At 35.8% G+C, this 23,145-nt stretch overlaps 1 protein-coding gene across 3 annotated transcripts in view; it reads right to left on the bottom strand.

The window, feature by feature from the left end:
- astn1 (astrotactin 1) overlaps positions 1-23,145 on the bottom strand; it is a 253,618-nt gene that overhangs the window by 128,290 nt on the left and 102,183 nt on the right. For all 3 annotated transcript variants that reach the window (XM_016530291.1, XM_016530292.1, XM_016530294.1), the window contains 4 exons: positions 20,483-20,620; positions 12,540-12,690; positions 4,147-4,313; positions 1,441-1,635 (listed from right to left, as the gene is read on the bottom strand). In XM_016530291.1, the coding sequence (XP_016385777.1) occupies positions 1,441-1,635; positions 4,147-4,313; positions 12,540-12,690; positions 20,483-20,620 (651 nt within the window). The remainder of the gene's footprint in view (positions 1-1,440; positions 1,636-4,146; positions 4,314-12,539; positions 12,691-20,482; positions 20,621-23,145) is intronic.

Genomic DNA, 23,145 nt, shown 5'->3' with positions numbered 1-23,145 from the left:
AGAAGATCAAACAACATTTCATTCCCTGCCACTGCTCCTCCTGAGCACCAGAATTTTGACTATTTCCTCAGGTCTGAAATTAATTGTCGAAGCCCTGCTATACTCTATGAAGGATTAATGAACTTGCCGTATCCTCCTTTTGTTCAACTGAAGATCCAGTAGATTCAGCTGGCCCAATTAAGCCCCATTAAACCAAACATGCTTATGGTCACTTTTAATTTGCTCCTCACCATTCCACATAATTAAGAGTGCGTGTTAGACCTGGGCCTCTCAAAAGGTGAAGAGAACAGCACAGAGAGTAAGTCCTGGATACAAGAAAAGTCAATGGGGTTTTCAGCGTTCTTCCTTTTATGTATTTAATTTAATTATTTGTATTTATTTTATTTTTCTTTTATTTAATTCGGGGTGTTCCACAAAAGAAAGAAGTGCACACAGGTTTGGAATGACATGAGGGTGAGTAGATGGTGACAGAATTTTCATTTTTGGGTGAACTATCCCTTTTAACTTTACTAAATATAAACTGTTTATTAGAGCCTATGTGGAGTTAAATTGTTCTCTAAAATAGATGGTTTCAAACAATTATATATTTATGCTATATAAGTTGCTTGGCTAAATAAATAAATAATTCTACATTAAGAGTTACAGGCTAATAAAATAAAATACTTGGTGGAAAGAATTCAATTCACTTTAATTGCTAGCACAATTGATATTGTTCCAAAGCAGCTTGAAAACAAATGTTGGCAGTTCCAACAAAAACAATTCCCTAGCATTTAATAGGTGAGAAAGAAACTTTGGACAAGCCATGAATCGATTAAAAGTGAAGGCCATCTTCTTGCGCTGGCACGTATTAAACATATTTATACGTCATACTGGTAAAGGCATACATAAATGTTACATCTAAATAGTTTATAGTGATTATCGATTAATAGAATATTTAGTGAGTATTAGAGTTTTATCATATTAGTATTCCCACCATTATAAAAAAAGCCATATGGCACTTTCAGTCAGAGACGTGCCGGGGTGGGTAGAGCACATGCTACGACTTGTAATTTCTTGATTCTATCCTTCTCTGTTTTCCTTATCATATCCTGTCACCTCACCACTGTCCTGTCAATATAATTGGCAAAAGCTCCAAAATAAAATAAATAAGCCAGTGGAGGATATGTGTTATGGTTAACAGTTAACTCCACTTTCCAAACAAGCTAAACAACACCCCTTAAGCCTGTTAAGATCACTGTAACAGCAGGCTCCAGTGACGTATAACTCATATTTCTGAACTGCACATAGGAATTTTTGATTTAATAAATCCAAGAGAAAGATAAAGATGAAATTCAATAGCACATTCCACATTATCAGCACAATATTGCTATTAAAAATGGGGAAAAAAAGTCATCTGTCATCCTTAGCACTGGTAAAATCAAGCATATTGTAAAACATCACCTGAAGGAAGCCTTAAGGACCTGTCCTGATGTAATCTCTTTGGTGTGGTTATTGTAGCCGTAGAAGAGGTCCCCAAACACAGTCTGGTTGGCTGGGATGTCAGCTGTGTCCCCACAGTCCACTCCCTCAGTGCAGGCTTCTGACAGCGGCTGACATGAGCGGCCGTCTGCTCCTCTCTTATAATCTTCAATACATCTACAAACATATGGCAATGAGAAAAGGATATGAGCTAAAGGAAGAGAGGAAAGGAGAGTATGTCTGCCAGTGTAAGATAATGCTTGCCACTATCAGTCAAGATACACCAAATTATTCTTTATGATACTTTTTTCATCATTTTAGAAAATTGGTAAAGTCATCAAAAACGATAAAATCATACAAATGAGAATATGGGAACTATTCAGTGACCAACAAATGTCAATTAGGCTTCTTCTAACATCCAGTATACAGTACATTGTCAATAAAGCAGGTCACGTGAATTCATTGTTGACCTGACTGTACACGATACTGGTGATGAGTGATTTTCCATTATTTATTTATTTATTTAAATAAATGTAGAAATAAAAATTAGATCATGTTTATATATTATGCATTATATATGCCTATATTGAATTAGGATTATGGGCTATTATGAATTAAATGAATCAGTTATCAATTGAAATCAAATCATGCTTTTAAATTAACTAATTATTATATGTAACGTGTAACCATGAATATGCATTATGATATGCATTGTAAAAAAATGAGTTTTCGAAGTTGTAAATAAAACAAAAAGAAAATACTGTTTCAGCATTTCAAAATTTCTCGCTCAATTCAGTGAGATACTTGCTATTTATTTGAAATTATTTCTAAAATTTTCTAGCAGTTTCTGAGTGAAAATTGTTTCACCACCAATTTTTGTTTCAGTGCATTGCAACTAATTAAATAAAAAGGCTCAAAATATTACATTATATTAAGTAAGGAATCATAAGTACATTATGAATGCATTAGGATTAATAGTTTTTATTTTTCCCCTAAATCATAAAGACATCACTTCACGAAACAGAGCAATGTGTAGTACTAGTTCAGCATTCAAAATAGAGGTACAGGTAATGATCTCACAGCGTAGCATCTGTCATGAATTTAAGGTTTGCAATTCTTTTTATTTACTGCAAAACAGTATCATTGTAATAGCGTGGCAGCTCACAGGAGTCGTTTATATTTATGTGACTTTGAAACTTAGCTGTCACGTCTGCTCTGTACTACACAAGCAACCGAGAGAAAGAAGTGTCAGGGCTTAAACGCTCAGTTTCACTTCTCTTGGTAACACACTACAGTTTTACAGGAAACTGTCATCAGCATAGGTGAGACATCCTCTCGGTTGCACATCCATAGCACAGACAACGATTTAAGTGGCTTCAGATTGCCTGTCACATTATCAGGTTCTCCAGAGAAAAAGAGAATTATGCACATTTGGCAACTTTAGTCGAAGCGACATGCCTATAACAGCGAATGATCTCTGAGACTCTGAATAGGTCAGGAAAAAGGTTGTGTTAGCAGGGAAGAAGATGTAAGACAGTGGCTATTTATTCTACCTGGCTCATATTCTCTACAGCTGACACATGAAAGTCTGGAAGTTGAAAGAATGGTTAGTGTTGTGTGATGCATGTGATGTCATGTCAGAGTAAAAGCAATTTCACCAAGACATGACAGGACACAGAAATGGCATTTGAGTTGAGTTCCCTTTAAAAAGAATAATATATACACTAACATTTTTTTTTTCTTTTTTGAAATGAGGAAGAAATTAATACTTTTATTCAGCAAGGATGCACAAAATTGATCAAAAGTGACAGTAAAAACTGTTTTCAACATTGATAATACTAAGAAATGTTTCATGATCACCAAATCAGGATATTAGAATGATTTCTGAAGGATCATGTGACACTGAAGACTGGAGTAATGATACTGAAAATTCAGCTTTGCCATCACAGGAATGAACACATTTTCACATTTTAAAAATATACTAAAATAGAAAACAGTCATTTTAAATTATAATAATATTTTATATTATTGCAGTTTTTGCTGTATTTTTGATTAAATAAATAATGCAGCCTTGGTCAGTATAAGAGACTTAAAAATAATTTAAAAAATCTTACTGACCCCAGACTTGAGAAACAGCAAATCCTTTTTTTTTAGCACTGGACAAAATATATATATATATATATATATTTTTTTTTTTTTGGCAAGCTACGGTTTCAGCTTGCATATCTTACCAAGCACATTTTTACTGGTAAATATGTGATGACATTAGCATGTTTCATTAAGATCAGGCTTGCCAGTTTTTAATTTGAAGTCATGTTCATGCTCAATTTAAATAAACATATAGACAGAAATGTGTGAACAGGTAAAAAGTGTGGCAATTCACACTCAGACACAAACAGCCACCATGGACTAAGAAAGAATGCGGAAAAAAGAGTCACTGTGAGGTGCTGTGTGTGAACAGCATGAATAATCAGCTGAACTAACCATGATGCACTAACTGTGAATTTCTGATAATTATTCAACAGAAAACATCAGAAAGTCTTCAAAAATAGCAGGTGTAAATACCAGCACATACCCTGCTGTTTTAAAAAAGCATGAAAGAAAAAACATGGTTGAGAAAGCCCTGTTAACATGTCCAGATCTAGTTATCATACAGTCTGTATGTGTGTGTAGTGTGTGTAATCTCACCCGCAGAACATCAGGATGTTGTAGAGAGTAGGGTCCTCCTCCAGAGGTGCCAGCTGCTGAAGGCACAGCTGTTCGCAGCCCCCATTAAAGCCGTCAGAGCAGTCAATGCCAATGTGGTGGTCATAGCAACCGGTGCCATCCTTCATCGGGCTCAAACCAGGAGGACACTGGGGGAAAAATAAATAAATAAAAATGACTTTTAAACATTCTCTGATCTGTCATAATACCCCTTTATCTTTGGTATGTGGCAATTTCAGCATGCATGGCTGCATCACAGCCATATGCAATAATAAATAAGCTGCTAATGCATGTGTTACAGTGTGTTGTACTATTGTGTGTTTGGGTTTCCATGTTAAATTGTGCTTAAGATTTGAAATCTTGTTTTTGCTAGTAGTGTTTTTAAAAAGCAGTATAAAAAGTCCTGAATGTTTTGTTGAGTGTTTCAGCTACTGTAATATACAGTAGAACCCCCAGTTTACCATTATCAAAAGAAAAAAGAGCCAATCTGAGGTTGCTCAAATCTTTGTATTCAACAGATACAGTATATAGTGACAGAAACGTTCCTGTGGAGGAAAGACAAAAAAAAAAATAATAATAATAAAAAAAAAACCCAGGACATATTGCAGGCTGGTCTAAAACCTTCATCACTCAATCACCCACAATGCCACTGACAGCCACTAATGTTAAAAAACCTTTCAACCAAAAAAAAAACGGGGAAAATCTCAAAAAGTGTTACAACAAATAATCATTGGTGGAACATAAAGTTTTCCAATATTAATAAAATTTCAGGAGTACCATTAGACATGATGTAAAGTAGGTAGTAGAACAGATATACTGTAAGTCTACACTGTAAAGAAAAAAAAAAAACATCTCAAAGTTGTAAATAAAACTAAATACAAGATTATTGCAGTATGTTTTACAAGAAAATACAATTTGAGTCTTTCTACTTCAGAATTCCATGTTTAATTTAATGTGTTACTTGACATTTCTTTGTGATTATTTGTGAAATTTACTATTGTGTTTTCGCAAACGACAACGGTGTAACAGTTCTATGCCATGGCGAAAGTTCGAGCAAAGCATTCTAACTGTTCTGTCTTTGGCTGCACTGATGAGCACAGCACACAGTTTAGAGTCCCAGCCTCAGAGGAGACACGAGAGCAGTGGATTTACCGATTTATTTACTGAATTACGCTGCTGCCACCCAGATCTAATATAAACATGCAATTTCTTTCCCAGCTGTTTACCTTCACAGACATAACCGACTGTTTTTGTAACTTGTGTGTTCTAAACATAAACTTGTGCATTTGACAGTTTAAGCGCAATAAGACATGAAAGAGAACTTAGTTTATTACTCACATACTGTGTGACAGCTGCTTTCTGTGTGTTTGCTTCGGATGTGTGCGCTCAGAAAACCATATATCAGAAGTTTAAATTAATATGGTTTAAAAAGCATGATTTCAGCACTATAGACATGATAATCAAAACCAAACAGACGTTGTTGTTGTTGTTTTTTTTAGCAGAGTATCTGAGGTACGAGCTGTAAAAGCACAACCCTATTCTGGAAAAGGTGCGGGGAGCAACAGCTCATTTGCATTTAAAGAGACATGCTCAAAAACAATCAAATAGGCATTTTCAAAATGATATAATAAATGATCTGTGGGGTATTTTGAGCTGAAACTTCACAGACACATTCTAGGGACATCTGAGCATTATATTACATTTTGTAAAAAGGGGCATAATAGGTTTCCTTTAAAAATAACATTCCCTAACACTGAAGTTACACTACCTTCTCAACTCCATGCCTGTTATCAGTCTTTTCCCCAAGCTAGTGATGCCACGTTCACATAATATTTTCTGTCAGCTTTTGGCTTCAAAGGGGATTTGACAGGTTGATTTTTACCTGCCTGGAAAATGGGATAAAATGTGCCTAAAAGTTATAAGCTTCATGTCATGTCATTTCTTGTGGCAGGTGCCCATACTGTAGATTCAAGATGGTTACATGAAACATGCCTGCAACTGTTCAGAAATGCTTCCTAGGAATCCATATTTTGTAACGAGAAAGCAAAACAATTGAATTTCTCCAGTATTTTGAGTGAAATTTCTACAAAAGAACAATCTTCTCTACAATTAGTCATTCTCTATTCGAAAATCATTAAAATTAGGTTGAAAGGGCATAATTTTCGCTCCCAGTGGGTGTTGATTCAAGCATCAAGCAGCTTTTATAATAAAATGCATTAAGAGAGAGTAAAATTGTATAGCTCCTTAACAAAATGAAACTAAAGACTATTTTTCCTATCTTATAATTAAATTGCTAAAACTTTTAGGCTATTAATACAAGGTTTTTGAGAGTAAAAAAAAAAAAAGGAAAATGACAAATAAGTCCATCACAGCATGATATACCCTTCACCATCTCGCTTCCCCAGTTCCTTCAGTGGCAGGTTAGGTGTAAAACACACATTTTCTGACCACCACCTTTTCACTTGACCTCATTCGTATTAGGGATCAAAGCCCAGATGTTGGTAATGCATCTTAGTAGCACATCTTGTCCCTGGATGCATCCGTATTGATTTTGTCAGTTAGCTACAGCTGACAAGACACCTGATTTATTACCAGCAATGTAGAGAGCGCAGGGCACCGAGTCTCTTAACTCATCTGTGGCAGATTCCTTAAATCACAAAGTCCCAGTTTGATCAGCTGAACAGAGGACATTATTGAGGAAAGGGGAGGGTTGTTAGACAGAAAGCAAATTTTTCACATCATTTAACTGCTCGTCCTCATTTGACATTATGACAGTGCTTTAAAGGGGTGCTACGGAAGATTTTTTTTTTTTTTAAATAAAAAGAATAATTATTCAGTATTTTATTTTATTATTTAATTTTTTGCTTCTAAGCTCGGCAGACTAGAAAAAAAAGCAATAAAGTTAAAATTTAAAAAAGTTAAAAAGCAATAAGTTGTGATGTTATCAATATATATTATTATTATAATATATATTGATAATATATATCAAATATATTTATTTGATATATATCAAATAAATATAGTTTTGTACGTCAAGGGGCAACAAAATAAAATATTGTATGTAAATATATTTTAACATCTACATTGGTCATATGCTATTTGTATATATTAAAACATTTAAAATATACATCTTGCCAAATGAGCAATGTCTTTCATTGACACTTCACTGCATATAAAAACCATGCCACAAGATTTTTGTACATTTGTACATTTTCTTCAACAGCCTTTTTAGTGGGCTAAAATGTGAAATGCCTCAGTGCCAGCTGAGGTCAAATACATATTTATGGTGATTAATTCTACCTTCTATTGCACTGTTTTTTTTGTGACCATGGATTTAAAAAGAATGGATGAGTCAAAGCATTAGTGTGAGGAAATGGGCAATTTATAATAATTATTTAAAATGCACTTCTCAAATTTGAAGACAATGACTTACCAAGGAATGTGTACATGAAAACGGCTGGAACATAGCTTGTCCAATGCAATAATAATAATAATAATAATAATAATAATAAAAATACATTTAAAAATCAGCACATTTTTTTGTCAGTCTCACAGTGAATAATGCCATTCCTGAGCCAAAGTTCAATATTATTGCAGTCTTCACGTATTTCGCGTCTTGCAAAAATGTGCCCCCAGGTACGTATTTGCCATGAGACCGGGTATCTTCTATCTGAGCTCAAAGCATCCTTGATTGAAAAGCACTTTGTAGCACAGAGGACATGGTGAGACAGTTAATGATGCCAGAGAAGTCGTGAAGGTTTTAAACTCAAGATAAACTGAAAAAGCCCTGAACTACTGAGCCTATTAATCTCGTTTCCAAATGGGGATCTAGTCCCACAGCTTTCCAAAGCTTAAGAGAATTGCCCATGAGATTTTGTCATATAGGAACAAATCCCTTTCAGACTGTCGGATAAGCTATGCAAATCTAAAAACTGCCAAAAAGCCAGAAAAAAGGTAGAAAAATCATAGTTGCAGATGAAAACAGCTGTATTAGTGTTCTAAACATGAAACCATAGACATATTGTTGATTATATATAATACAGTCAGACATGCACCGCATCTGTAAAGCTGAAAACTGACATGAACAGTTGCTATAGAAACATCAGATCACAGAGAGAGAGAGAGAGAGAGAGAGAGAGAGAATAAAATTCAACATTAACTGGGCTGAACTGTGCCAGTGTGGAAGACTGTCAGGTGCTTTGTTTCTTGACACATAAAACCATGCAGAAAACCACAAGGAATCAAATTTACTGACATACTTTGCAAGTCCATTGATAGAATATGCAAAAAAAACAAAAAAAAAAGTGTTATTTTCACCCTGATAATAAAACAACAGATTGCCATTATTTTTAACAGTTTTGCACTGCACGCTGACTGTTACAACAAAGCAATCAGCAAATCAGTGTAATTACAATTATTAAGCTTAAATTAAATTTCAGAAGTTTAAATCAAACCAGTTTTCAAAGAGCCAAAACTACAGCAGCAATTATTTGTACTAATGACACTACATTTAATTAATGACAAAGTTAACAAATTATTTAACAAATTAGTGTTGCCTTCCTGGCAAGTTTTTTTTGCAAATATAATTTTTCTTGGGATTCAGTATGCCAATGGTCAAGCTTAATTTTTCCGTCATATTATAAATATTGCTTTAGGGACTGTAGCTTGGTACATTCGCATAGCCAAGTATTCCTGCTGGCCTTGACTGTCCCTCTATATCAGATAGCAACAGAGATGGACACAGTCCTTTAAAGCCACCTTTTGATCCTGGAAGGAAAAGAAGGAGAAAAAAAAAACAGTGGCGTTTCCTCCCTGCTGCGCATCTGGATCACTCCCACCGAGTTTGCACTCAGGAGACCTTTGCCAAGTATTGACCAGTAACTCAGAAGTGCTTAACAGCCAGAACAAGATAGGAGACAGAACAGCTTTTGGGGAGATTGTGAGCAGGCTGTCAAAGAGAGATGGAATGCATCAGTAAGAAACAGAGAACTCTACCTCCAGTGGATGACTTCAACTTAAACTTGCTCTCAGCAGTCAGGTTATACTGTAATACTTCTTTATACTGAAACACTTTTGAAATATATATATATTTTTTAATAAACAATCTGAAAATGCTCCGCACCTCCTCAACTAGGATAATTTCAAACGTTTCAAATAATAGCAAGTAGTAATATATAATTAATAGTAAAATTAATAGTAAAATGATTTGTAAATATTTCTACTAATAATAATAATTATTTTGAATATTAATGATGCTACCATTCTCTAAAGTGTGTGTATATATGGTAACACTTTAGTATAGGGACCAATTCTCACTAACTATTATGCTTATTAGCATGCCTATTAATAACATATTGGCTGTTTATTAGTACTACTAACTATTAATAATCAGTAAATTAGTAGTTTATTGAGACAAAAGTTGTAGTTAATGGAGAAATATATATAAACAGTTTTAAAATGTACAGTATGTCTTTATTATTTATTTATTTATCTAAAAATACATATGTAAAATATGTGGTGGGAAAAATAATAGGTGTTTTTTCAATGTATGCTTCAGACATGGGTCACGACGAGGCGTTCCCCATAGCGACCCCTAGAGGATGCAGTGTCTCGTTCCCTACTCAGGGAACCATGGTTACATAAGTAACCTGAGACGTTTTTCAATTCAATTTTATTTATTTATTTATTTTTTATTAATGAAGAGTTTTGCATTAAACCGGCATAGCATTGAAATTCATTGCCATTCTGATATTATACACTACTAACACATACATTCACATAATTCATTCACATACAGACAGCTACTGTACCAGCATCTGTCAGCAACATCAAAAAGTCTCTGTTGAACACGCCTGGCTGGCTCGCTTAGATCTAGAGAGGAGCCAATTTGTTTTTCATGTGGATGGCTGGATTGATGACGGGCACCCCTCTGTGTCCCACAAAAGCACTCAACACCTAGTGTGCTGGAGGGAAAGGAACTAATTAATCACATCATCATTTAGCGATTATCAGAGTATCTCCAAACTAGTGCGCTGTTCCCCTCCCCAGGAGTGCCATACATCAGCTAGACAGAGCAGATCGGAACGAGCCCGCTCACGCAGACTGCGATATTAAAACACAGAAGCAGCAGTAGCACTGCTGTCCTCAGACAAGGTGTTAATTGATTAGGGGGGGAATGAGGCTCTCTGGGGGGCCCGTAGCGAGCTCTTATGATTGGACAGATTGAAGCATCATTTTTATAGCTTCAGTCATCTGTTAATTACAAAACATCAAGATACGGGCTCAACAGAAGGGTATGTTATGATTAAGAAGAGCAGGATGAATTTAGAGTTGAAATGTCTGTAAAATATTGAGAAGGCCATAACATCTGTTTCATTAACAGCAGGTTTGGTGCTGTCCATCCAGCTTTACCTGAAGGAAAAATAAGTGCTCGCAAGGAAGCAGAATAATATACGAAAATAGAGACAAGACAGAAGAGATCAATCAATCACAATTCAGTATGCAAATACAAGTAAGAAAGAAGACTCAGCAGAATTTTGTGGTGCAATGACCTCATCAGTCAATCATTTCCTGACTCCTCCCCCTCATCAATTCTTGTCAACCTACACTGACCTATGAATACCTCCCCCAAATTATGTTTTGGTTTTAATGCATGCTTGCAAATACTATTAGAAAACATGCTAATGTAATTCTTTTGATTTCGCAGTTCCATCACCGTGGGGGCATAAATTAGTCTTTACAATTTATTTACTTTAGCCTCTCACGAGTATAACAAGAAACAGAAACTCATTAAATTACTGTGTACTGTTTAATATAATCTACAAATATGATGCAAGGGTCATTTTATGCTTGCATCAAAACAGACATAAGATATTTACGAATACATTCACATTCGTAAGAGCTGTATTTATTAGGACAAAATAAAACATTACATCAGATTGAAAATAACAGATAACTTTATAAACTTTAAAATTATTATAGTATGCTTGTCAGCAGTGCACTACACTGTAACCCTTTTTGATCTGACAACCCTGATTTTGCTCCTATGATTTTTCCACATTGAATACAAAAAAGTATGGTGACCACTGACTGTCAAGTTCAGTTGCAGTTTTGTTTGGTTTATTAAAATATACATATATTAAGTCAGGAGTTTAACTCTGCGCTAGAATAACAAGTATTGCACTGATTTAAAGAAATGTTAAGTTGGTAAAACAAACAAAACAAAGCAAACAAACAAACAAAAAAACAAAAACAAAACAAAAAAACTTACCTAAACAACAAAACAAAACAAATACCAAACCAAACAGAACAAAACAAATACCAAACCAAACAGAACAGAACGATGCATGGCACCCATTGTCATTCAGTATTCAGAAAATACAATCAAAGCAAATATCTCTCAAATGAAACATCACAATGAACAGGAATGGTTATCTAATAAGGTTCGTGTTAGACATGTACCTGCACAAACCCTGATTCGCATGTTCATAAACATGAGCAGGAGATAATGAATGAAGTGAGTGTCAGAAAGATGGATGAGACACAGCACTTTTCATAAACCCTGGCTGAAACAATCCTCCTATCAGCAGGGCCAGCCAAACACACTAATCACGGCGCATGCCAGAGTGAGAAATCAAACACTTTAAGCGTACCTCAGCCAGATGGTGAGTGAAATCAGAGCCCCTGGCTCATTTCATGGCTGCTTAACAGCCACAAGCGAGGACGAGAAAGTGAGTGTGATGTAAAAGAAAAAGAAATGGAAGAAACAAATACGATTTTTCATGGTAAGTGACAAACTCCTTCGGCAGACAAGGAAGCCCTAACATATAAAAGTACTTTTTTTTTTTTTTTTTTTTAGAAATTGAGAACAAGAGGGTGTTCTTTCTTCAAATTTGTATAAACATTGTAAAGTTTATGGCGATACAGGCGTCAAAATGGCTTTTTGTTTTGAGTCTATGACAGTATGTAAACAACTAAACAGAGAAGTCTGCATCAATACAGAGATTACAAGACAGCTGAAAGAGACAAGAAAAGGGATGGATTACAAAGGGTGACAGACAAAAAAAAAAAATGGAGCTGTCGGATTAATATTAAAAATGTGTAATTAAATCATGAAAAAATTGTTATTAGTTATTCAATTATCAATGCTGAAATATAACTATATGATATACTATAAATATAAAACTAACGATATATGGACTTCTAAAGTCTTAGGCAAATTAATAAAAAATAAATAATAATAACATTTTGAATTAATAAATTAATTCTCTTCATTTGGGGGATTTTCTCAATTTTTACTACTATATACACATTTGTTTTATTATTATTTTTTTTTATTCACAACCCTAAAAATAAGACAGGCAATGACAACTCACCACACAGCCAGTGGAGTCCAATTTGCGATCAGAGATGCAACGGAAATTTCGACTGCAGCCTCCATTGTCTTTTGAGCAGTCGCGCACCGGGCCAAAAGAGTCGAGCAGCACTTCTAGACTGTCAAAGGACGAAGAAATCATCAGCTCCTCCCTGATGAACAATGATGCAGAGAAAACTCAGTTAGTAATGGCAGGTCAATACTGCAAACAACCTCTAGCATCTTTAGCCGTCATTAGGACAATATGTAATTATAATCTGCTTGTTTATTATATTATATTATATTATATTCACTTTATCCAATACATAAAAATGTCAAGAACTGGATATCAAAGAGGCAAGTAACGTAATGCTAAAACTGACTTTTGTGTCTTCTCTACACTACCATAAATCCAGCTAACGGGAAAAGCTTTCCAAAGCAGCAAAAGTAAACAACAGCACTGAAGGCTAAACCTTGAACAGATGAACTCCATTGCTCTGACCTTGGTTTTAGCTGTGTGGCTGAAAAATTGTATTGGGTTATATTTATTTATTTTTATTTTTTTCCCCTTTCTAGAGCACTTGAAACATCCAAATATTTATCATTACTATGAAATATGAATGGGCAGTGGTCATGATGAAGGAGCAAACCAGTGACCTTTTATTGTCTAATATATTTTAAGAGTGTGAAATCACCAGGCTGCTGGAGAAGTGGAGTGCTGTGATAAATGGATTCATAGTTCTGCTACTGTGATTTCAGCTTCAAGACAGAAATACTGCCTTTACGTTCCAAGTTTTGTCTTTCCTATTTTTCTGTTATGAAGTGGCCGATGAATCCTGTCTCAATGCCAAGTGGAGACACGGTCTGTCAGTGTTTAAAAATTATGCAAATGACAATCAAATAAGTGCACGCATAAATATAAAAACAGAGAAACAGAGAAAAAAAGGAATTAGAGGCTACACTTTCAGATCATGCATTCAGGCATGTCCTGAAAACTTAAAGAAAGAAAAAAAATAAAAATAAAAATCAGTTTAAAAAGAAATAGTTTTTCATGACCACTTTCCACTTCTCTCCACCATTAGGATTTAACTGTCTGTCGTTGCTGCTGTTAGTTTTCTTAATCCTTCAGATTCACAAAACAGTCTGTGATGAAATGCGTCACTTGTAATGTTGAGGTCAGAATGGAACGTCTGGGGACATTGTTAAAAATAAAGAAGGGAATAAAAGTATCTATCCTGCTAAAACGATAAAGGATTCCTCATATTTAAAAAGAAATTAATAAATTAAAACACAAGCATCACACATTTCACAGTGAACTATAATCACTGGAGAGTCTCAGTAAATGTCGACCTTACTTAATAAAAAAACACTGCAGTTCTCACCTCAGGTTCCCTCTCACCAATCTTAGCATAATACTACTAGTGCAAGAGAAGGCAGACCTTTTAAAGCCATGATGTTATGGTCGTTAGGGGAAGATGTTATCGTAATAAGGCAGAATATATAATGACTCCCGTTCCACGGTAATGAGGGCACTTTGAACAAATTGAGACAAATCTACCTCTGTGAACAAAGGATCTCAATTGGCAGGGCTTAGAACAGAAAGTCTGTGGAAGCTCTAATTAGTAGCTTAACTCCAAATAAAAGCAAGTATTTTCAGACTAGACACTGAACACTTCTTTTCAACAGCAGCAAGAAGTAATTAAAATTAACCTTCACTTAAGACTGTAATAAAGAAGGCCATCCAAGTAATAGAAGATTCACTCTGTGACAAATGTGATACATAATACTTTTTAATCAAAAGCTAAGACACTAATCAGTCATTATCTCTGATATAGTCCTAAAACCTTCATTGTAACTGGAGACGTTGCAGTCAGCTTTGCATAATAATAATAATAATAATAATAATAATAATAATGATAACACGTTAGTTTTGCTTTTGTATAACAGCTTAATAAACAAGAAGTTGATATTGAGTAACTTACATTTTAGACACAATATTGCTTTGTCCATTTTTCCTCCACCAACAAAAATAGTTCCAAAGTCACAGCAGAGCTGCTTTGCCTAAATAAATCAACACGTTTGAATGAATTGGTTGAGTGAATAATTCAATGATTAATTTGTTCCTATAGTAAATGATTTGGTGTTACTAATGAATCATTTCATTGAATGAATCAATGACTCACTAATTAAGGCAGTCACCCGTTTCATTCCTGAATGAATCACGGTGTTCGAATGAATCGGCTGACCTAATGATTCTCTGACTCACTCTTAAAGAGTCACATGTCGACACCTACTGGTGTAACTAAACTATGTAACCTGCAGAAAGAATCACTGAAAAATTGTCAGCATTAGCCAGACTGATATTCTGTCAGTTGATGTACTTTACATCAACTGTACATTAGTGTGTCAGTTGTGTCATTGTACATTACATTTTAATTTAGTTTTAGACACACATTTCAAACAATACTTGGCAGGCCCCCTGTGGTCTTGCTGCAGACCACCTATCTTCACAGAACCCTGGTGAACAATCCTGCTGAAACATAAATGCAATGACATTCCAAACATCTCCTTTATAGACACCAATACATAGTCTACTCTACACTGTATTCTCTCTAAACTGATTGTTCTGTGCAGTTCCAAGATTGCTTTTCCTTGGATCAGATTATGCTGCTGGGAGTAGAAGCGGTGTACTGGTTCACTTGCACAACGGTAGTGAAATGTGTTTGCTGTGCTCGAAATGAACAAATATGTACTGTGTGATGTACGAAGTCGACAGCTATGGTAATTTTCCAAACAAGCAGGCTCTGGCTAGCGCGGGGAACTGCAATCCACAGACATTCAAAATATCATAAAAACGTGTTATTATACTAATATTTAATTCTCTAAGGAATAATTACAGCTTTAACAGTGGTCAAAGATGATCAGTGCAAGTAATGATGCTTAAATATAGAATTTCCCTCTACTTTCACAAGTAGGCTATGCCAAGTCAATAAATTCTAGCCAGCCAAATTATTTAATATCTCATATTAACGGTGTCGCTGAGGTTATAAATTCCTTTTTTTCTTCTTTAGGGTTAATGGTACCCCTTTGGGTTTTACATATATGACTCAATTAAATAGTCCTTAAATGGGATAGTTCACCCAGAAATGAAAATTATTTCAACAATTACTTTCATCAGTTCATCTAATGTTACCCCAGATAGGGGTAGGGATACTTCTTATATATCCTGCAGAAGAAAGTAAATGACGACATTTTCATATTTGGGTGAACTGTTCCTTTAAAGATCAGGCAGTATACATTATCTCTTTGACGAATGTTTATTACCATGGTAAGAGTTACTTCGAAATATTCCAGTGCTCTGAAAACACTTGGAACTGAGGCAATATTCAGCAAGCCCAGGGACAGGGGACCACATGGCCTGCCAAATTTTGTACGGTGGACCCTGCGAAGCTAGCCACTCTGCGGGAGATCAGTAGGACACACTTAAAGGACCTTTCAAAGGAATACAAATTAAGATAGAGCAAAGAAAATTTTACTTTTCGCCACATATATATTGGTATTTATATATAAATAACACCTCCATGAACATGTCTTTTAAAAAACACAAATAAGAGAAAATATAGCAGCCAAATGAAAAACCATAAAAAAAAACAAATTAATTGTGTGTGTACAGTATGCAAGTGTGTGTGTGTGTGTTATATGGACAGTAAGTTAATTAGAGACAGAAATTACTAACTAGATTCAACTTTAACAGCAAGGTCTCTTTTAATTAACATCAGACAGTGATTTTTTTCCTGAGGATAACAGCAGCATGTTTTATAGGTTATTTCCAACTTTATTATTATTATTATTAACAAAACCATATCTATAATTGAATTTCCAAAAGTAACTTTTCCATTTTACTGCCTTTAAGGCCCTGAGCACTGAAATATTTAAAAGTTCCTTTAAGCACCAGCTACCATGATAATTCAGTGAGAGGCTAATCACAAACTGAATCAATTTTGGGTTAAAAACAAATTAATCAAATCAGCATGTGCCCTTTGGCAATGCATTCAAAGCCCCTGCAAGGTCTGGATAATGTCAAGCCACATCAATTTTGAGGCTTTACAAAAATAAATAAATAAACACAAAAATACAAGTTACCTCCTTTGGTTGGATATTTTAATGAGTTGCACTTCAATAAAGGGGCTCAGTGGAATCCTTTACTAGTAAATCATCCTCATATTTGACAACTCGCAAGAAGTGCCATTCAAACATTACATTTTACATTTATGCATTTAGCAGACACTTTTATCCAAAGCGACTTTGCCAAATTTTGTACGGTGGACCCTGCGAAGCTAGCCACTCTGCGGGAGATCAGTAGGACACACTTAAAGGACCTTTCAAAGGAATACAAATTAAGATAGAGCAAAGAAAATTTTACTTTTCGCCACATATATATTGGTATTTATATATAAATAACACCTCCATGAACATGTCTTTTAAAAAACACAAATAAGAGAAAATATAGCAGCCAAATGAAAAACCATAAAAAAAAACAAATTAATTGTGTGTGTACAGTATGCAAGTGTGTGTGTGTGTGTTATATGGACAGTAAGTTAATTAGAGACAGAAATTACTAACTAGATTCAACTTTAACAGCAAGGTCTCTTTTAATTAACATCAGACAGTGATTTTTTTCCTGAGGATAACAGCAGCATGTTTTATAGGTTATTTCCAACTTTATTATTATTATTATTAACAAAACCATATCTATAATTGAATTTCCAAAAGTAACTTTTCCATTTTACTGCCTTTAAGGCCCTGAGCACTGAAATATTTAAAAGTTCCTTTAAGCACCAGCTACCATGATAATTCAGTGAGAGGCTAATCACAAACTGAATCAATTTTGGGTTAAAAACAAATTAATCAAATCAGCATGTGCCCTTTGGCAATGCATTCAAAGCCCCTGCAAGGTCTGGATAATGTCAAGCCACATCAATTTTGAGGCTTTACAAAAATAAATAAATAAACACAAAAATACAAGTTACCTCCTTTGGTTGGATATTTTAATGAGTTGCACTTCAATAAAGGGGCTCAGTGGAATCCTTTACTAGTAAATCATCCTCATATTTGACAACTCGCAAGAAGTGCCATTCAAACATTACATTTTACATTTATGCATTTAGCAGACACTTTTATCCAAAGCGACTTACAGTGCATTCAGGCTATACTTTTTTTATCAGTATGTGTGTTCCCAGGGAATTGAACCCACAACCTTTTGCGCTACTAACACAATGCTCTACCACTGAGCCACAGGAACACAATAATAATCAAACAATAATGTCATGTATAGTGGCTAAATTAAATCAATAGATGCTACGCAATTATATTCAATACTGAAAATAAGAATCTCAACAGGATTTCTGAAGAACTAAAAAGGTACAGGATGACATAACAGACACAACTGGATCTTGACACAAGTGTTTTAGAGCCTTATTTAACTCGCGAAGCCTTTAACTGTATCTACTTTAGTTAAAGACAGTTGAGTTGAAAACACAGAGGCTACTTTAAAGTCTGGAACCACAGGCACTGAACAGGCATGTTGCTGTAATTTACTGTAATTATCCAGTCAACCTAAAAACACCCAAGACATCCTAGATCAGTAATCTTTCATTTGTTATGCTCAGTTGCCTAGAGGTAAAAAGTGGGATGTAATTCTTAATGTTTTTCTGATGCGAGACTTTTATTTTAAAAGACGTGCATGAAAGCTGTTGACACGTCTGTCAGATGCAGTTTAAATAAAGAGTGCCTGAGAAAAATGCACTGTCCCGATTCAGTATTTGCGGTCAGATGAGATGTTGACAGACTATGTCAGTGTCATTATTCTATCATTATTTTCGTAACTTATAAAATAAAAAGTCTCTAATCTCAGAAAAACGAACTATCCTGTCCTGCCAGATGTTATACCGTGCTCGTAGCACGCACTCTTCAATAACATGCACGAATGCGGCGCCGCGCTGTATCACTTCACTAAAGTGCAGAAACTACGAGCATGCAACGCGTGAAATAAAAGTACAGTACCGATAAATCACATAACTGGTACTGCGTGTGTTAGCTGTGAAGGATTTGATATTCATTCTATTCAGGAGCAGTTTCTAAGTTTCATTAACAGTTCATGTTAGTATTGTATATTCACCATGGTAACTCCGTTGTTTCCATAACCCAAACATACCATGTTATTTATAAACCATGTGACACTTTGTGTCATTGTGTATGTTTAAATGACTGTGGTGGCTCAAACCAAAGTCCCTTTAAGGCAAGTCATGCCACTCGGCGGACATATTTGAAACGCCTCTCAGGCATGCAAGTGCAGCTCCTATCACTTTGAATGGGGAAACATCAAATTCTCCAAAACTGTTCACTAAGCTTACGATTAAATTTTATATTTGAAATCACCAATGAAATCTGACAACAACTGTGTTATAAATGTTGTTTCTTTTGCTCAAATAGCGTTATAAAAAGCTAATTTTTCAGGCTATATCAGCCAGTGTGCATGTGCAGTCCTGGCCGGTTGCATAAACTGTTTAGATCAGAACGCTGACTGTTTCTATAGCAACCGGGACTTCTAACAGCAGCTGCAGTGACGTGCTTTGCGATTGGCTCTCTCTTTCAGAAGGCGGGGCTTCCTGCGATTGAGCGGCCATATTAAGTGTTGAAAAAAAAAAAAATCGCAATTAGATTATTTTCCAAAATCGTTCAGCCCTACTGGTCGGTATTGAAAAGTTATTTTAATTTTACGCCTGCGATATGCCAATATCGCGTTCATAATCAAATGCGACTCATCTGCGATTATGAACATCATATATATGAAGAGTTCATTTGCAAAAACCGATAACTCTATTTTTATTTTTTTTCAGAAATCACATTATAGTAACGACTTTCTACTTCGAGGACCTTGATAGAAATGTAGTGGAGTGAAAAGTACAATATTTGTCTTTCAAATGTAGTGAAGTTAAAGTCATAAGTTCCCAGAAAAAATATTACTCAAGTAAAGTACAGATACTCAAAAGTGTACTTAGTTACTGTCCGGCTCTGTATATATGGTAAGTGGGTCGCGGCTTGATGACCATGGGAAAACGTGGGTCCCAAGGCCAAACCAGTTGAGAACCACTGAGCTAACCTATTCAAGGAAAAGGAAAAATGTTACTGATGATATTTGCACCAATGAAAATGCATACGGTTCAACTTTAATTTAAGCATTGAATTCAGTCAATAGCATCCACAGAGGAAGAAGTGAACCTTTGCTAAGCTCTGCCCACCTTGGTTACTGTTACTCTCTCAAATAAGCTTTAAAGCACATATTTTTACATGAAAAGTGCCATTTTAACAGTGGTAAAAAGTAATTGAGAAAAAGACATTTAAAGACATTGTCAAATTGCACAGTTATGTGAAATTATGTTCATACAGCATATTTACTGTGCAGAATGAACTCTTTACTATCGTCCTTATTTTGGTTCAAATCAATACGTAAATATTTATTTTATTTTATTTTTATAGCTTGGATCAAATGCAGGTGCTGTTACTGATGTTACGCAACATGCATTTCTTAAGATTTATTTAAAGATTTGGAAAAATTATACATTTCTGTAAAATTCCATTTAAAACTTTCTAAACACCATGGACCTTCAAAGACTAATAAAAACATGTATGATAAAATGGTGGATGGCAACAGTTGCTATGTTAGGTAACAATTTTTAAGACAGGGCTTAGTGAAGGATCAATTATCACAAATTAATCTGATGGCTGGAAGGCTGCTGAAGGATCGGTCCAAACTGTTTTAAAATAAGCCCTAATGTTTATTTTATTTTGACTTTTTTTGAAAATTTTAGGCAAACTATCAAATAATGCATTTCAATATGTCATCATGCTCAGCTATTCTTCTTTGAAACAAGCTAAGATTGAAAATGTCATCTCCTACAGTACCTGACATCCACTGCGTCCTCCATGACAGTCATATCTGTCTTGCACTTTGCAGAGGGGTTGATGGCCAGCTCAGCTGGAGGAATGACAAAGCTTTTGCTAAGTGGCAGCCACATGCCTTCTCCAAGAGTGTATGTGAATCTGAAACACAGAAAGGCAAAGTGAATATTTCAGAAACCTCTCACCATGTTACCAAAAAAAAACATTTTATATCATTCAGCCTGTTACAGGCTGCTGCATTGTGAGAATACAATTGGCATTTGGATGACAGTAGTTTAACAATTCAAAAAAAGAAAGTAAAAGTTTTTCTCTCGAGGATCCATGAAATTCTGGGTAGGAATCTAACAATAGTGGTGTCCAGGGTAACAACGGACGACACATTTTCACATTTAAAAAAGACACGTTATTGTTCATATTCACTGAATGCTTTTTGACATGAAAAAAAAAAAATCCATACATCCTCATGAGAGACTCCCACATGTATGTAATGACTTCTATTCATTTGGTTTATTGTATCTACCTCTGCACAGTGGAGAAAGTGTTTAACAAATAATGTGTTTTCTTACAAATCCATCTAAAGGTTCAAACCGATTGTTGACAGGAAAAAAAATAGCTGCAAAATCAAATATAACCACATTTTTCAGTTTGACCCTCACTCTGGAACGGTAGCACATTTTAAAACTTGAGTCATTACCGGAATGCTTATCTGACCTTGAAAACTCCCCCCACCCCCCTGGTTTTAGTGCTGAGAGACGTCCAGACGGATAAGATCAACTTGTGGGTGGATATCCATAGAGGACTACAAAAACAAAGCAACTGAGCATTGTAAAATAATGCCCAGAACAGAAGGTCCAAATAGTTTGTAGGAGTAATTGAAAACTGGCACATCTACAAGCTAGCTCTGTTTTACTGCACTTCAATTCACTTTGAAATCCTGAGGTTTCGACTTGGTGTCATAACACTTAATCAATAAACGCAGTTTTGTCCAGCATTGACTTGCATACAATGGAAAAAGGCTAAACCATGAATATGAACAGTTTTTTTTTTTTTCCTGTGAAGAATAGCCAGGATGTACTTGAATGATTCAATCACTTGCTAATTCATTCCTTCATTCATTTGCTTTCCCCCTGTAAACTCAAATCATTTTATTCCACCCATGCATCTCAAGAAAGCCGCATGTACATGAGCAAAAACAATCACCCCAGTAATTCTAAGTCTGTAAGTCTGATTACATTATTGGAAGCACTTTTAGCTTTCCAGGATTATGCATGCGAAGATGTGATTTAAACCTACACTGTAAAAATATAATGACATTTTATCATTAGTCACAATAGAATAGTGAATCATGATGAATCTACGTAAAAAAAAAAAAAATAATAATAAAAACACTTGTTAGACTGACAATATTCATCCAAATGTTGTCCAAACTAGGCTAACTGAGGCAAACCGCTTTAGAATTAACAATGTTGCTGATTTGTTAAGGGTTTATGAGCTCCCAGTGCGCATTGTGGCATGAATAAATTATGCGGTTACTGTTCCCCTTCAGGAACTCGAGCTGCGTCGAAACGCTACGGGAACGCCTCCAGCGTGACCACGCTCTGAATCACATGTGTAATCAGTCCAATGGATGGGCGTTTCTGTCATTCAGCAAGCGCTCTGTGTGTGTGTCAGTCTTATTTGGTGTTGTCTGTCCATTATCACTCTTTATTTTACCAATACGAGTGTAGACAAACATACGGCGAGAGCCGGCAGTATCTCAGGCTGTGTGTTCTTCCCTGCCCGCGCTACAATTCGGATGGGGATACACACAGTTTGTGGGTTGTCTGCTTGGGAGCAAAACACGCAGAGTCAGCTGACTGTCCGCATTGCGAGCGTTTGTCACTGCGTATGCTTGCTCTCCGAGGGCTCTCTTTGAGTCTCCACCGGCGTTTCTCGCGGCGAGTCCCTATCTTCTTCCTTAACCACCAGAACCAGCGCCCGCTCTCGGGGGTTCGGAAGCCCGCGCTGTGGTTCTTTCCCCCCGATGAGATTGCCAGTTGCACAAGCATCAGTTACACAAGCATATTATGACTAATATTATAATGAGCAGCTTTACTGTGGAGCGGAGCTGTTTTACAGTCGCACAAGCATCATGTCAATACTACTATAAAAAGAAAAGACTCGCGCAGTCAGCTCTCGGAAATAAGGAGCTGATTGTGCTTATCCCCGCTGAACGCTCTGCTCCCGCCAGGCACACTCCGAGGAGTGTGTCCGTGCTTGCGAGCTCACGGTTCGGTCCTGCTATTGCTGAGGCACGGCAGCGATTCAGATCGCACGTGGATCTAGTGGATGGGTTGGAGACGGCTCGCCCTTTGCACTCCCTAGATCCAGCGCTCTCTCTCGAGGCTCGGAAGCCCGCGCTGCGGTTTCTTCCCCCTCTGAGCGATTCGATTTTTGAAATGAATCTTATCACACCAGACCGTGTTTACTCGTCTGGTTGTTTTGGCTGCATTTGATTCGGAGGAATTAAATTAAATATTTATCTGGCATGAGAAGTTAGATATATAATTTTCGATTTTTGAAATGAATCTCACACCAGACCATGTTTACTCGTCTGGTTGTTTGGCTGCATTTAATTCTGAGGAATTAAATTAAGTATTTATCTGACCATGAGAAGTTAGATATAT

The sequence above is a fragment of the Sinocyclocheilus rhinocerous genome, unplaced genomic scaffold (assembly GCF_001515625.1).
Source record: "Sinocyclocheilus rhinocerous isolate Xijiao unplaced genomic scaffold, SAMN03320098_v1.1 scaffold484, whole genome shotgun sequence".
Lineage (NCBI taxonomy): Eukaryota > Metazoa > Chordata > Actinopteri > Cypriniformes > Cyprinidae > Sinocyclocheilus > Sinocyclocheilus rhinocerous.
Note: the sequence above shows the minus strand (reverse complement) of the source record. Positions and strands in the feature narration are given on the sequence as shown.